Genomic DNA, 15,562 nt, shown 5'->3' with positions numbered 1-15,562 from the left:
TTCAAAGCTATAGCAAAAGCTGCATATGCAAAAAAAGTAAAGCAAGAAAGCCATTCATCACTTCCCATAAGCAGGCAGGTGCTCAGCCATCCTCAGGGCAGCAGGGCTCCATCACACATAATGGTGACTGAGGAAGACAAACGCCACCACTACAAACATCCTTCTTCCCCCAGCTCTATATGCACAGTACAACATCACATGACAAGGAATGTCCCTTGGGTCAGCTGGAGTCAGCTGTCCTGGCTGTGTCCCCTTCCCTACTCCCTGTGCACCCCAAGCTTACTCACTGGTGCAGCAGGGTGAAATAGAAAAGGGCTTGAAGCCATCCAAGTGCTTGAGTGCTGCTCATCAATAACAGAGAGTGTCCCTGTGTTATCAGCACTATTCCATGCTGATGTGCAAACCCAAAACACAATACCATGTGGGCTACTCTGAAGAAAACAATAACAAAAAAGTCTGTAAATGACACCAGCAAGAGCCCCTTGGTGATATTCAAACCCTTACTGTATATGAAAGCTGGTTTTATAGAAAACAAGTTTTCTATTTCTAGTACTGTTTAACAGCTCTTTCTTGGGAACCCAACGATTTTATTCCTACACTCTATTCTCCTTTTCCACAACTTCTGCAATATATTTCCTTATTATACATTTTCCCTACAGCCTGTGACACCAGGAGACCCTGCTGTGGAGGACTTAGCAGAGGACCAGTTGCCTGGTTTCAAACAGAAATTTGAGGAGGAGTTGACAGAGCAGCCCAACAAGTACTGTGAAGCTCTGCTAACAAATACACCAGGTTAACTCCACTGTCCCCTCTTGATTTCACTGCCTAAATAGTTCAAACATGCTGTAGAAATGGGAAATTTTCCAACAGTGTCTAGCAGACTGTTTCAAATGGCCATCTTTTCTTGAGCAAGTGGAAGTAAATCAGCATATGTTGTAAGGCTGCTTTCAATCTAAATTCTGATACATCGCTTGTTATCAAGATGCAAAATACTCAAATGATTTTGGTGTTTATATTTACTCTGAAGCTCTTACTTATATAAAAATATTAAAATTGAAGTAAGAATTAATAACTTATAATAAGCAATAAAACTGAAAGTACTTACATTAAACTTAATAATGTCATATATCAAGTACCGCGGGACAACCTGTCCATTAACCTTGTCGATGATCATTTCCTTAAAAGAAAAGAGAAAGCATTGGCATTTTTTTCATAAATACAGAAGAAGAACGTTGACACATTTATATATGCATATACCTGCAAGCATGATGCAAACACCAGCCACGTCTTTATTACAAAAAAATTTTACAACAGGTCAAGATTATAAAAATAATATTGTGGTCTTAAAAGTCTCTCAGTAAGCATTCAACAAAACAAACACCAGGAGGCTGTGCTAGGGCTTCCCATTCATATTTGCAACATTTATTCATTCGTTTCCCCACAGCTTTCAAAGTCTTGAGTGAATAATGAGTTATAGAAAAGAAACCTCAGTAAGAACTGTGATCCTAAGCCAACCAAGCACTACTGGAAATCTTGCCCACAGTCAGAAGCACAACAGAGAGGAAGTACAAAACAAGCATTCACATTCATTGTCTATGCTCAGGTTGGATCTTTTAATTTTGAAAGTGTCCTAGGCAGCACTGAGAGCTGCAATTTGCTTGAACGCTGTTGCACTGTGACTAAAGAGGACGGCTCCTTCAGACACAAGTATCACAGCCACTCTCTGCACCACATGAAGCCAGTTAACATTCAATATGTACCAGCAAATCAGACTGAAAACCGGCCAGGTGGGGAAAGAACATTATTGATCAACATCCAAACACAAGTGTGTTTCCTGAACTTAATGGTATAGGCAAAAATACAGACTCCTTACATGGGGGCGTTACATCTGTAACTCAGGCTTCCTATGACAGGAATTAGACATAGTATATAGAGTTTGATGAATCAACAATGAAGACTGAAAATGTTAACAGTCAACCACTGGTAGATGTTTTCCAGAGACAACTCTGAAATAACCACTTCTCTAAATGCAATCCATCTTCTCCCTACCTCCCTCCCCTACCTGATTCTTGGCTAATAAGTGGTAACAGCTACAGATATTTTTTTTTCATTAAAAAAAAAATTAAAGTTAAAAGTTAAAATTCCAAATTCACACAAACAACATAAAACAACTAAAAAACATGAAAATAGTTCACTATGACATGATGAGAGCAAAATCAGGAGTTCAAGAATTATTCCATAAAAAGAACATTACATCACCTCTATTTTTGTTTAGTTAATGTCTTGCTATTTTTATGTCTTACAACCTTTTAATTTCTCTCAGAATCCATGGATGCTACAAAATAAACCCAAAAAAGTCTGATTGACTTATGTAAGATTAATTTTCAGTCTGTACAACAATAACAAGATTCTTGAATTATACCTAGCATCTAACCACAACTTGCTTTGAAAAAAAAACCCAAGCAGTTCAGTTGTAAAAACATAGATTTGGTTTAAAGCAAACATAAAGCTTGAAGCACTGAAAACTGAACTAGAAGACATGAACATGTTGTTCCCAAAAACCACTGTGAAATCTAAATTACCTACTTAGTATTTTGGAATTTCTTCCTCTGTGAACACAACACTGAGATGGAGACTGGGATTTCAAAGCCATGCGCAGCATGGCTCCCTGAGTTGACCTTACACATCATTCCACACAACTACTTTTTTAAAATTAAAAATTAAAAAAACATGAATCCAATGAGTGGAAACTATTCCCTTGTAATATTACAATATCTTCCCTCTCAGGATTAAAAAATACAACAAAGAGGACCAAGAACTGTTTTTAAACATCCTGTGAAGTGTTCATTTTTAATTTTTTCTCTACTTCAGACATGTATACATTTTTATTCTATTACTGATCAAACAAGCCTTTTTCCTCATCTCCTCCCTTCTTTTATTCTTCCCCTGCCTCCTGTTCTCTTTGACATCCTGACTGAAATCCCAGCTACCAGAGCAAAAAACAATAGCACAATATGCCTTAGAAGATGAGATGACAAATCCCTGCACTGCTCATCTCCATCATGACAACAACATTGCCTGCTCCATTAGTTACGCCAATACAACTGTCATAAGGCAAAAGCTGCAAAGTGAGCATGGGAATGGTTCCGATTAGAAATGCTCTAACGCATCATTATTTTACAATCTGATTTCAGAATCTTCCCTGAAATTATCAGAATTGAAAAAACACACCAGGGAATAGACCCCAGAGACAACTTCAGAGAAGATGGGAAAATGTAGTATTTGTGGAATGACCACAATTAAACTCACTCATTCTGACCTGAGTAATAACCTGGTACTATAAGACTATATTTAAGCCAATTTTTAGATAACTAAAAACTTAAACCCAAACCCTCTCACATGACATGCTAATATAACATAACGTTATCCCAAAGGCACACCTGCGTCTCTGCAGCTCCTTCTACAGAGTCCATGCAGATTTACAGCCAGTATTGTGCATTTCAAAGCTACCTCTGCTATTACCACTTGTCCATTAGCTGCTGGTTAAGGTATCCACTTAACCCATGGGCCTGAAGAACAAGGACCAGTGTTCAATTAATGCAATATAATCTGGCAACACTGTGCTGGTGTTATTCTCCTCAATCCTGTGGTGTTGCAAAGCACAGTTGTACAGTATATTGGACCTGAAACAGCGCTAAGAGCTTTTTGCTGGACAAGTACCAGAAGAACAATGCTGGAGTGAGAGCTCATGGGATTTTTTCCCTGAATCAAATCTCTAGAGTAACTTACACTTAAAATAATCCAAAATTCAATCAAAAAGCAAAGGATCCAATTTTACCAGCCACTTGCAGAACGTATTTTTTTGTTGACATAGAGTATGGAATCAGATCTAATATCTGTTTTTCCTTTTTCTCCTGTGCCTTTTCTTAATCCTTTATCCATTTACCTTTAACATAATTCTAGTCACTGCTGAATTTCAGGAATGAAAAGTTTTTGTTTCTTGCCTTTTTTCTTAAGTCTATTTTGCATAAATCTATTTTGCACCAGCTTTCACAAACTCAAAAAGTTTTAAGTTCTGCAATTTCTGAGACAGCTTACAGATAGATAACATGTCTTCTGACATAAAAACATAAATGCATCTTTATCTCGCTATCCATTTATGGAGTTCCTGACCCTCTTAAGTCTTCAAGTGTAAACAGAATTTTATATAAAAATTAAGTCATTTTTAAAATTGCATTAAAACTGTAAAAGTTACTCCAAGCCTAAGGATGACTCTGCATTTTCTACTCAACTGTTCCAAAGCTAAGCAGAATGCCAAGAAAGCTCCTGAAAATAGCTATTTAGCTTTTTTGCATGACAGCCGAAACATTTGAACAAAACTCTGTGCATTCCCTCAGATAGCACTAGGGATGCAAAACACTTGGCTTCTAAAGGAATAAGTCATACTAGTCACCTGTAGGTGAAATTTAAATTAGCTTTAATGAGCTTTGCAAAAAACTTTCTTCCATGACTGAACAATTGCAACTGAAAAGCTGGAGATGAACACAGAGTGGGGCAGATCTGTCATCACCCAAGGCGTCACTGATCACATAAGAACTGTTTGCAAGTAATTTCAGCCCAAAATGAACCACAAATGCATCTGAAATTCTCAAAGACAACCACATGAAAGGCTTACACCAGAGGCCTTAAAGCAAGTTAAAAGATCCCTGAATGCATGGAAATTCCCTTTATGAAAGTTTCATGTATACTGTCATTTTAAATAATGTTAGGGAGATATTAATCTTTTGTATTCTTAAAACCAGTAGCATTTTGCTACATGGCACTGATATTTCTGTTTTCTGTTTCCTTTTTTCTCATATTTTTAAGAATATTCTAAAGCAAAACCAATTGGACCACCTCAATCTATACTTTCATTCCCTGAAAGAGAGAAAGCTACTTCAAGGACAGGAAGTATGAACTACTTGAGCCTGTAATTAAAGAATTCATTTCAACAGCCCTTCAAGCACTAATTAGCAAACTATGTTAAGAGAAAAAGCCAACTTCTTCCAATGGATTTAAAAAATAAAATAAAATCAATCATGCATATATCTAGAATAAAGGACCATTCATGGAAATTTTCATTTGGCATCAACATTAGGCAAATATTCAATTACAAAGCTAAGTTCTTCTGATCCTTCAAATAATAGGCAAGTCTTATCCTCAAACCTGTTAAAGGAATTTCAGTTGAAAAAGAAAAAAATTCCAGCAGCATCTTTTTATTTAACTGACCATACCGAAACAAATTTAGAAATTTGTACTATGAAAAGTATTTATCCATTGAAAGGCTTTAGTTCTATCTCAGGGTACTTCATTCAATCAGTACTTGTTCATTTCATGTCACTTTGCTTTTCACTTTATTAAAAAATAATGTAGGAGGGAAAAAAAAAAACACACTAAAGACTGATTTTATTCCAATAAAGTGAAACACCAAAATGCACTATTAACAGTCAAACTTTTAGAGAACCACAAATTAAGCAAAGTTATAGTTCATGCCCTGTGGGTACCTGAGAGAACTTTAGTCATTCTTAAGAGACTTAAACCATAAATCTGGGGAACACAACACACCAGATCAGAGACTCTCTTCCATGCCCCACAGCTACATTGTGCACTTATCTCAATATCCCTGTGTTCCGCTATATACATATCAGCCACCTTCACTAAAACATCTGTTTGAAATAAAGAGAATAATTAAATAAACAAATGAAAGAGCAGCCATTTCCCTCAAGAACACCTAGGACTGTACCATATGGACACTAGCAAGTCATTACTTTCTCAAGAGCCTTAGAAGTAGCAGGGGGAAAAAACAGCAATACCAGGCTTTTTATCTCAAAAGCATGGAACCTAATGCATGCCATCAAGAATAATATGTATATCATTCAGAAGCTGCCTGGCTGAAGAGGCTCCTACCAGACACCACAGCTTGTGCAACCACTTCTGAGCTGACAGCATGGCATTTCTTGCATTATGCTCTCAATTTTTCAATGAAGCAGAGGTGGTGGAAAAGATTCCATTATCTGCTTCTCTGTCCCTGAGACAGCACATCGTTCCTTGCAGTAATTATCCTCACAGACTCAATTTACACACACTTCACATGTAAATGTGTGCTCAGTAAGACACATCACTCACAGAAGTGACATTTCAAGTAGAATACTGACAACAAGAGCCTGAGAAAGGAAAGAAAGTTAATAAAGACAATATGGCTGAAAAGTGCAATAGGCTTCAGAGGATCAATATGGAAGCTATCTCAGGTACAAAAATACTTCATCAAGCAGGAGTTACAGCAATGGAGAGTCTCTAATACTACTGAAACTGCATAAAAGGAAACTGCATTGATCTATTAGTGTAAGAGCTAGTGAAATTCTCTCAATCATGTGAAATGGGACAATCAAGAATGAAATAATTTCTTCTTGTGGCTACAGTTATGAAAAGTTTACCACCAGCCCAGCCTCCAAATACACAACTCTATATGTTTTACAACTTGGTTTTAGCAAGTTTACACAATCTAAATTAGCATAGCAACTTAGAAATGTTTTAGCCTTAAACAAATACAACTAAGCCATTTCTAAATAATTCAAAAGTTCAGATCAGCTGAAAATAAAGGTGACAAAAACAGAGACATCAATTCACAAAAGTGCATCAAAACGTCATGAAAATTTTATCAAATTTTGGAAGTATTTCCATAAATTGTATAAAATTGACCATGTTTACTATTTCAAAATATAAAGCTGTAGGAAGAGATAAGCTCTGCAATAATTTTTTAGATTTTTCTTCAAGGCTTTTCTCATATTCAGAGAATGTCATCTCAATACCTTGATTTATTTCAAAGACAAACAGCTCCCCCCAGAGCAGTCATCAGTCCTATTCTGTAGGTTAGTAATTTCTTACAAAAAGCAACTCCCACATTCAGCCAGTGACTGAATTTATATTCCTCCTGAAATCCTATGATTCACCGATCCAGGCCTAAAAACTTGGCCCTGTTTATGAACAAAAGCAAACATCACAGAAATAGTTACAATAATTATACAGTGTGCTCCTTACCCCGTCTAGAAGAGTGTTTGTTAGATGTGAGCGAAGATCTTTACGAAACGGAAACTCCAGGTTGGATACATGAAAAATAGAGTTGTCTCTATCAATCATATAAACTTCATTCTTGCCATCAATCAGCATCATATACCTGCAAAGGCAGTGTTAAGATATTATAATTATAGGTAAATCCTCAAAATCTCTATTATTTTGTTTTATATTAAGTGTTAAAAAAAGTAATCATGACAGATATTATTTTAAAAAATATTTTCAAAGTACTTTTTTACATTTGAAAGTTTAAACCTGTAAACTAACCAAAGGGATATCTCAGACCATATGATGCTGTTCTCAGCAGCAATAAAAAATGGGAGAAGGAGGAGGAAAGAGGGGACATTTGGATTTATGGTGTTTTTCTTCCCAAGTCACTGTTGTGCACCATGAAGCCCACCTTTCCTGGAAATGGCTAAACATATGCCTGCCAATGGGAACTAGTAAAATTCCTTATTTTTCCTTATATTTATCTCAACCCCTGATCTTTTTCACTTCCACCCTTCTGATTCTCTCCCCTATCCTGCTATGGGATGTGTGAGCTTAGTTGCTACAGGAGTTAAACCAGGCCACACCTTAGACCTTCCTTTCACGAGGACAAACACTGCAGAATTGGGCTGCAATTCTTCAACTGAGTCCATGTAACAGGCCTCTTAAAGCCCACAGAGAATTTTCATGGGCATTCTGTATGGAAACAAAGTTTTTGTTAAGCATACCTCTCTGCATGCCATCTTCCTTCATAACTAGATGATCTGGGTGGTCCCTTCCAATCCAAATCATTCTATGATCCTATGATTTCTATGATTTTGTATCTTACTTCAGAGAGATGCTGAGAAGCAGCATATGCTGACTTTGAAGACAAAAAAAATCTCATCTCAGGACAGTGAATTACTTTCATGTAAACCCATCTGTCTGGGTCGCAAGGTAATATACCTCTCTAACTTAGAATCTGAACAAGTTCTCTGCTTGAGAAAGACATTAAACTGATCCAGATATGTCTTATTTTGAATTTTTTTTGAAGGTTTTTTTAGCTGAATGGCTGAAAACTCCTCTACTCTCTCAATTTAAAAAACTATTGAAATAAAACTCTGAATATGGTCCAAACAACAGAATTTGTCAAAATTCTAATTACTATCAACATAAGATGGAAAAAAATTGGTCAAGGATGGACTGAAAAACAGAAGCATTCTATGAGCAGCTAATAATTGAAAACGGGCAAGAAGCAAGAGATAAGCAAGGTTTTGGTGAAACTGAATTTATAAATTAATGAGGGATTTGAGCTGGTTGGTTGGTTGAGGTTTTTTATTTGCTTGTTTCACTCAAAAAGCTTAAGTTCATGTGCTTAATGTCAGGTTTAAAGTTTTATCCAGATGACACTACAATCATTCATGGAGAAATCTTGTGGACTTCTGAACAGCACATTTCTGAATATTATTTCGATGTACCATGGCCATTTATATTTTAAGAAGTTAATTAAGGTATTAGGAGATAAGCACTTAGACCAGAATAGAGAACACGCCTCTGGGCAACACCACAAAGGCAAAGAAAGAGTGATGATTTCTCAAACACATTCACTAGAGACAGAACACAGGAACTTAACTGTCATACATTGCACTGCCCACTGTGAACACTACTTGCTATTACAGCTGTACATTTATTACTAATTACCTCTATTGTCTGAGCACCCAAAAGCTCCAATTAGTAACCAGGCCCCATTGTTTTAGATTCTGGGCAAGCACACAAGATGTCACGGTCATCAGATGGCTCAGTCCCAATGTAAAACCAGACAAGTGAATAAAATAATAAAGGCAGGGCAGCAATAAGACCAATAACACAACTGCTCATTCACCTCTGAAAACTATACATGGAGGTAGAGGATCATATTTGAGCTACAAACATAATCTCTCAAAACTGTCAGAGCAATCTCTACAAACCAAGAAATTCTGACAAACAGAGGGACATGATGTCCATGCAGATTAATCTCACAAGCAGATAAAATATCCAGTCATAGAAATGGTAAAATCTAAAGTTTCATTAGAAGCTACTTTTCATTCACTTCTGATCCTGAGGCAAGGCCTGTTATTAATTCTAACTGGACAATATTATTAACAAAATAATTCAGGAAATAGGATGAAAATTTCATTTGCAGAATGACAGTTCTTGGCATTAGACAAACAGATCTCCAAACCACCTACCAGAGTTTTAATAACTTTAATTTTTAAACTTTAAAAACCATGAACCATCAAATAAAGTTTTCCCTTCAGAAATCAATTATTTTTAGCATACCCAAATAAAGGCAACTGGATCAAAGGCTCATTTGCCTCCACCAATATCCTGTATCATGCAGTCCACATCAGTTGGGCCCCAAACAAGCTAAAATAATTACTAGGCTTCTATTTTCAGTTAAGTTTGTTTTGTGGCGGTGGTAGGTTTTTGGTTTTTACACAATTTTGAAGCTGACATGAGCTACACTGAAAATCCTAAGTTAAAAAAAGAGGTTTCTCCTTTATATGCATTTCATTAAATTTGAAAGTGCATTTCAGGAAGATATTACTTAATGCATAAAATAAGGTAAATTACTTGGTGTCCATCAATATATGGTCACTGAGATTAAGGAACAAGAACAGAACTGCATGTCCCAGTGTCCAAATCCAACACTGTACCCACTGGAACACATGGCCTCTGCCCTCTTTTCCATATTATTATGATTCACAAAACTGGATTTGAAAATACTCCCCCAACACTACACCTACATGGTGTAGTGCTTGCCAAAATATATTTACCACAAAATTGATTGCCTGTGTATTCACAGAAGTTTTGCTTCCGACTTCAATTTTGTGATGTGCTTTATTTATGTTTAACTTTCTCTCAGCCAAAATGACAGCAACCATCTCAGCAGTGAACTTACATATGTTAATTTTGTGCTTTATAGGAGTTTTAATACCTTAAGAATAATATAAAAATACAACACAGCTTCCTCAAACATTAAGATCCTATCTTCTGAGCTTGAGTTCAACACACAAGTAATTTTCTGAGAAAAAAATCTACAAGTAGCAAATGGATTAGAAATATTGTTTCAAAGGAAGCTTAAAAATTCAGCTCCTCTAGGAGCTTTCTTTGCCCTGCAGTATTTCTTTAGACAGGCTGTATCAAAGAAGATTATTCATTTTGACACAGTGCTGCCATTGCTGCTTTTTTTTCATTTTACTTTTTAAATATGCCTGTGTCTGTATTATCACATTAAAGAATGCAAAATAGAAGAAATTCCATCATCAACTCTAAGCACGAAACACACAGCAGCTCTCCATTCCGAAGGGAGTTCATTATACAGCCTGGAATTCAGCCTTGTGCAAGTGCTGCCCTCCCACACAAATAAGCATTACCCAAATCTGAATAGCAATTAGCATCTCTAATATGCTCACTGACGCAGAGGTAACAATGAAATCCTGCTACAGATATGATTCTCAATTCCTTAATTTCCTTTTATGATTGGCAACTTTTCAAAACCACGAGCATGTCACCACTCTAGATGGATCACCTAAGATGAGGCCAAGTCACACAAGTGCTTTACATTGGACCCTGCCACTCCCTCCTGACAAGAAGGCATCAACTTCTGGCCAGATGCATCAAACATTGAGGAAAAGGCCAAGAGAATGAAAATTAATGGCTGCCCTTTATCCACTGACAGGAGGAGATCATCTATCTGTGTCACTAAGCTGCTGCAGTTCCATGTCCTGACCTGAATCCAGACTGTGCTGGATTCAGAGTAACTTTAAATTAGAAGAGTTTGAAGCTGGCCTGTGGCACATGGAGCAAAAACCCTAAATCCCAATAAATGGGAAAGGCTCAGCTTGCTTTCTTCTATGAATTGCTGCTGGCAATGGTTACTGCTTTAGAAGATGTCTCCTCAAGGATGACAAAGCCTGGACACAGGGACACTAACACAGGAACTTACAAGAAGACTTACAGTATTATTTTCAATGTGTAAACAGAAGGAAACAATGCCTTTTTAATCAGCACACTGACAGTTCTATCACAAACACCTTCTTCAAAGATGTACACATGCTGTCATTTGCATGAATACACAGCACACCAGCCAGCAAGAGACACTGCTTTCTACGTGCAGAAGCTGATGCAGAATTACGTATTCAACAGTCCAAATTCCAAATAATTTTTTAAAAAACACACACACAGACCTTTGGAAGTTAGTCTGCTCTGACTGTACCAACACTTTGTATTTCTCTCGCTTATTTCTAGATTAAAGTATGCCATCAACAGTCTCCACAGTATTTTAAACCAAAAAATCCTTTAGATTGTGACTGACAGCCATTTCCAATTAACAGCCTCTAGCTCCAATATTTCTCATTCATGACCTTGCATTTTCTACTACTAAATATCCTTCCAGTTTTATTATTCTACTCCTCAGTGAATTCAGTGGCTGATCTCCCTCATTTGTTTATCAGAACATACTTGGATTGTGCTTCAAAATACTAAATGATACAAGAAAATTAATATTCAGATCACTACTTGTGTCTTTTTATGCATTTTCTTTCAAAACTATCCATTGCCATTTTCTTTCAATCTATTCTTTACCTATCTTAGAATTCTAGCAATCTTCTTAGCCTCATTTTCTCTAATAAAGGGCAATTTTGTCAAAGTCCAGAAGCATGAGATATACCAGTCTTTCTAGGTCAAAACCACAATTTTTTCCTTATACGAACTTCTACCAAAATGGTTGAACTCAGAGGAAATCCCATTCCTCATCTATACTGCAGACTGTGTTCCTCAAAGTAATTCTAGGTAATTCTATTAACTACTGCCCTTAGGGCAACCAAATCTGTCATTTAATAAAGGGAAAACCTGCATTTTTTATCTATTTTTACTTCTCATTTCAGTAATAATTATTTAAATGTTAAGCAAAGCCTTAGCATGATTGATCCAAACTTAGCTTCTAAAATCAAGACTTTTTTTTCCCTCAGCATTAAAATACTGTTACTGGGCTCTTGTTTAGTACATAAATGTATCTTGTTTATCTCTTGCTACACTCAGAAGCACCTGGATGTGTCACCTGTTGAAATACTCCACCAATTCTCCACCCTCATAAGAGGGTAGAATTCAGCTTCTGGTTAACTTCCACAATTTTAAGGTGTCTCCATGGGGTGAAATGACCAGTTCCCTGTGCTTCAAAACTGTCTTGGCTAAACTCTTATTACGGAGGTCAAGGCACCCAGCTTGCATTAGATGTTCAAGTGTGCTCATCATGACAACTCTGATCAGGCATCTCCAGCAGGTCAGGTTCAGCAGTAACTCAGAAGTTTTCTTTAAAAATCCTGTAGGGATTTTTTTTTTTAAATATGAACTCTGTAAAAATTTTTTTATCCTTCAGTTATTTGGAAAATGTTATTCCTCATATTTTATCTTGCATCTTTCCTAAACAAAATGAATGCTTTCCTATATTTATGTTATAATCAAGAAAGTTGTCCTAGTTCATCTGCTACATCATCTAATTTGGTGAGAAGTCAGAAGGTTTCCAACAACCAGCCTCATGTTCTGAATCATTAGTTCAAGATACCACTGCCCTGACAATGCTAGTAGAGGAAAAAAAACAACTTTCATGTCTTATTGATCACCTCATATATCACAATGGAAGGGCTATGCTTGATTTTGATATTCATAGCATCATTTCAGGTGGAAAAGACTTTCAGGACACTTAAGTCCAAATGTAAGCCTAATACTGCCAAGTCCACCACTAAACCATGTCCCAAAGTGTCACATCTATATGTCTTCTAAATACCTCCAGGCATTGATGAATTGATCTTCACCAATCACCCTGCTTATTTGAGAACAAAGAATTTTATTTTCACAGGATTTGCTGAGGTGGTATTCCAGATAATGAAGTAACCTTGTCAAGTCACCACTCTAAATTGAGATACCACACAGCTTATACAGCTTTTCAGTCTCCATAATTTTTACTATTCATCAGTCTCCTCCATAGTTACCACACTCAGCATCAAAACCTTATTCTTGCCTGCCACCACTCTCCTTTAAACTCTGAATGCAAGTTTCCCTTTTCATTTGTTTCCCTTGACAATGCAAGGTCCAGAGCAGTTATTTTGTGACTGTTATTGCCCTGAACATCATCAAAATTGAGCGGATCTGCAGATGATATTTACTATAAAAATATTCAATATGCCCAAAACTACAGCAACAAACACTGCAAGTTTTGATATCCAAAGGGTACCACGGCCAGGAGGAGGAGAGATGTGACCACACTCCCCCACCTTACAAGGTTCTAAATTAACTGTCAGCAGAAAAAGCTCATATAGCAGCTACTGTTTAGGGTTCAGTGAGAGCACAGAACAGGAGCTGCAGCCAAACAAGCAAACAAACAAAACAAAACAGCAAACAAATAATTAGATCAAATAATGAACAGGGTAGTGAAAAATATAGAATAATGCTGCATGATTATACAACTTTATGGTATCCTCTCACCTGGGAAGTTTTTCAATAAAGGAGACAATGGCAACACTAAGGACCATGGAAAATGCATAGGAATTGTAGAAACTACTATAATTTCCCCTGATAAAGCATTGCAGTTGAGACAGCTCAAACTTTAGCTTTTCCTGTTTTATAAATCAAACATAAAGATACTTTAATTAATTTAACAGATGGCAAATTCAAAACCACTGTAAAACTACATTTTCTATCTAAAGTATTATTAGACTGTGAAACTGCTGGTAAAATGAAGAATTTAGCTAGGTTTAAAAAGCCTATCCAGTTACAGTGTTTTTCTTGTCTGTCTTCCAGGGTTTTAATTAATTTAGAGTGCAGTGGGGGTTTTGTTTCTTTATTTTTAGAAGGATATTAAACTTTATGGGTTAAATTTAAAGCTGTCTTGTAATCATTATTTACAAGGTAAACAACAAAAGGTAAATTAAACTACAACTACTACATATTGAGGAGCTCCTATAGTGCATTGTGACGTGATTTGTCTGATGAAAAATAAAAGAATTGTTAACAAGCTAGAAAAGATATTATCCAGTAACAAACGTTATACTAACAGAATAATCTAAAATATTAGATTATCTTTGCTTCACCCAAATTTTCATGATACTAAGTGCATTTCTCAATTACTGATAGGAACACTGTTGAAAAACAACTGCATAGTATAATGTTCTGATTACTTTTTTTTTAAAGCTGCAAGATTAATGGAACAAACTATATCTCCAGTTTGATAGAACTCTTGAATTGTTTCATAATTTTTGCTGTTGTTGTTATTATTATTGTCTTCATTATTTATTGCAGGTAGATTTTCAAGTTTGCTTGATCTTCTTTGGCTCCATACCTCTCCACAAACCTTTGTCTGAAATATCTTGGAGGTCTAAGGCAAAATTCATGCCTGAAGCAACAGGCTAACATATACATATATAAGAAAGAATAACAAATTAATTTAGCATTAGATGACAAGTAGTTACATTGTTTCTTTCCCAAGCAAGTGAACCATAATGTCTCTCATGGAGGGCAGTTACAGAGCAGTCATGAAATGAGTAACACAGCTCTGAAAAAGGAGATCCCCTTAACCTGGAACTGATTTATGCCAGAGTGTGTTCTGGGTCAATTCCACCTGCATCACTGGCACAAGCCACAGCAGGAACACAACTGCCATTTGTGCTCACAGAGCAGATCAGCTCCAAGAGAAAGGGGATGCCCTAGATATCTCTTCACAAACTGAATGTCATTCTCCCCTGACTGAACATAAGCCGTTATACTTCATGGATGTGTCTGTAATCCCCCCTAGGAGAACCAGCAGCCGCAGAATGTACTGTTCCACTAAAAGTGGTCTGGGAGAAAGGAAAATAAAGAAATAAGCCAGTAATCACTGATACTGGTTGCTTGAAAAGCAGATACACATGCAGGCACACCCTTTATCTGGATCTCATTAGAACATTTCAGGACTACAGTTGAAAACTCTAAGATCAGTATTCATAGCACAAGCTACATAATAAGTTAATGCATTAACTATTTATAAATAAACAAAAGAGCTTGCTTATAAGACAATCTGTCCAAATACTCAAATAGTTACATATGAATAATCAGTTAGGTACCATTGTTCAAAGAGCCCAGAACTGTGCCAATAAAACTTTGTGTGCCGAGAGGCTTCAGAACTGTGAAGTATCAGCCCTGCTTCTCCGCAGAACAGACTTCCTGTATAGCATCTCATCAGAACTGCTCCTTAAACACTCAAGGAATGGACACAAAACCCTTCTTTCAGAGCCACGACAGGGTTGTGAGCATATGTAAATGAGAAACCACAACCTAGAGTAAGAATGCTTTCTTTGGCCATTCAAGTAAATTTAGATCCACATGAGGGATAATGGGTTCTGTCACACCTATTTATTCATTCCTCTACATTGACTCAATGACTGTAAAAAGAATAATCAGGAGCTGAAGA

At 36.5% G+C, this 15,562-nt stretch overlaps 1 protein-coding gene across 1 annotated transcript in view; it reads right to left on the bottom strand.

Moving 5' to 3' along the window:
* The window catches only part of RNGTT (RNA guanylyltransferase and 5'-phosphatase), a 170,227-nt gene that overhangs the window by 120,384 nt on the left and 34,281 nt on the right, over positions 1 to 15,562 (bottom strand). Inside the window, exons 9-10 of the mRNA XM_059469021.1 lie at positions 7,078 to 7,213; positions 1,106 to 1,177 (exon numbers count right to left, since the gene is read on the bottom strand). Coding sequence (XP_059325004.1) covers positions 1,106 to 1,177; positions 7,078 to 7,213 — 208 coding nt within the window. The remainder of the gene's footprint in view (positions 1 to 1,105; positions 1,178 to 7,077; positions 7,214 to 15,562) is intronic.

Source organism: Ammospiza nelsoni, chromosome 3 (assembly GCF_027579445.1).
Source record: "Ammospiza nelsoni isolate bAmmNel1 chromosome 3, bAmmNel1.pri, whole genome shotgun sequence".
In the NCBI taxonomy this organism is placed as follows: Eukaryota; Metazoa; Chordata; class Aves; order Passeriformes; family Passerellidae; genus Ammospiza; species Ammospiza nelsoni.
The sequence above is the reverse complement of the archived record's forward strand: the minus strand, read 5'-3'. Positions and strand labels throughout refer to the sequence as shown.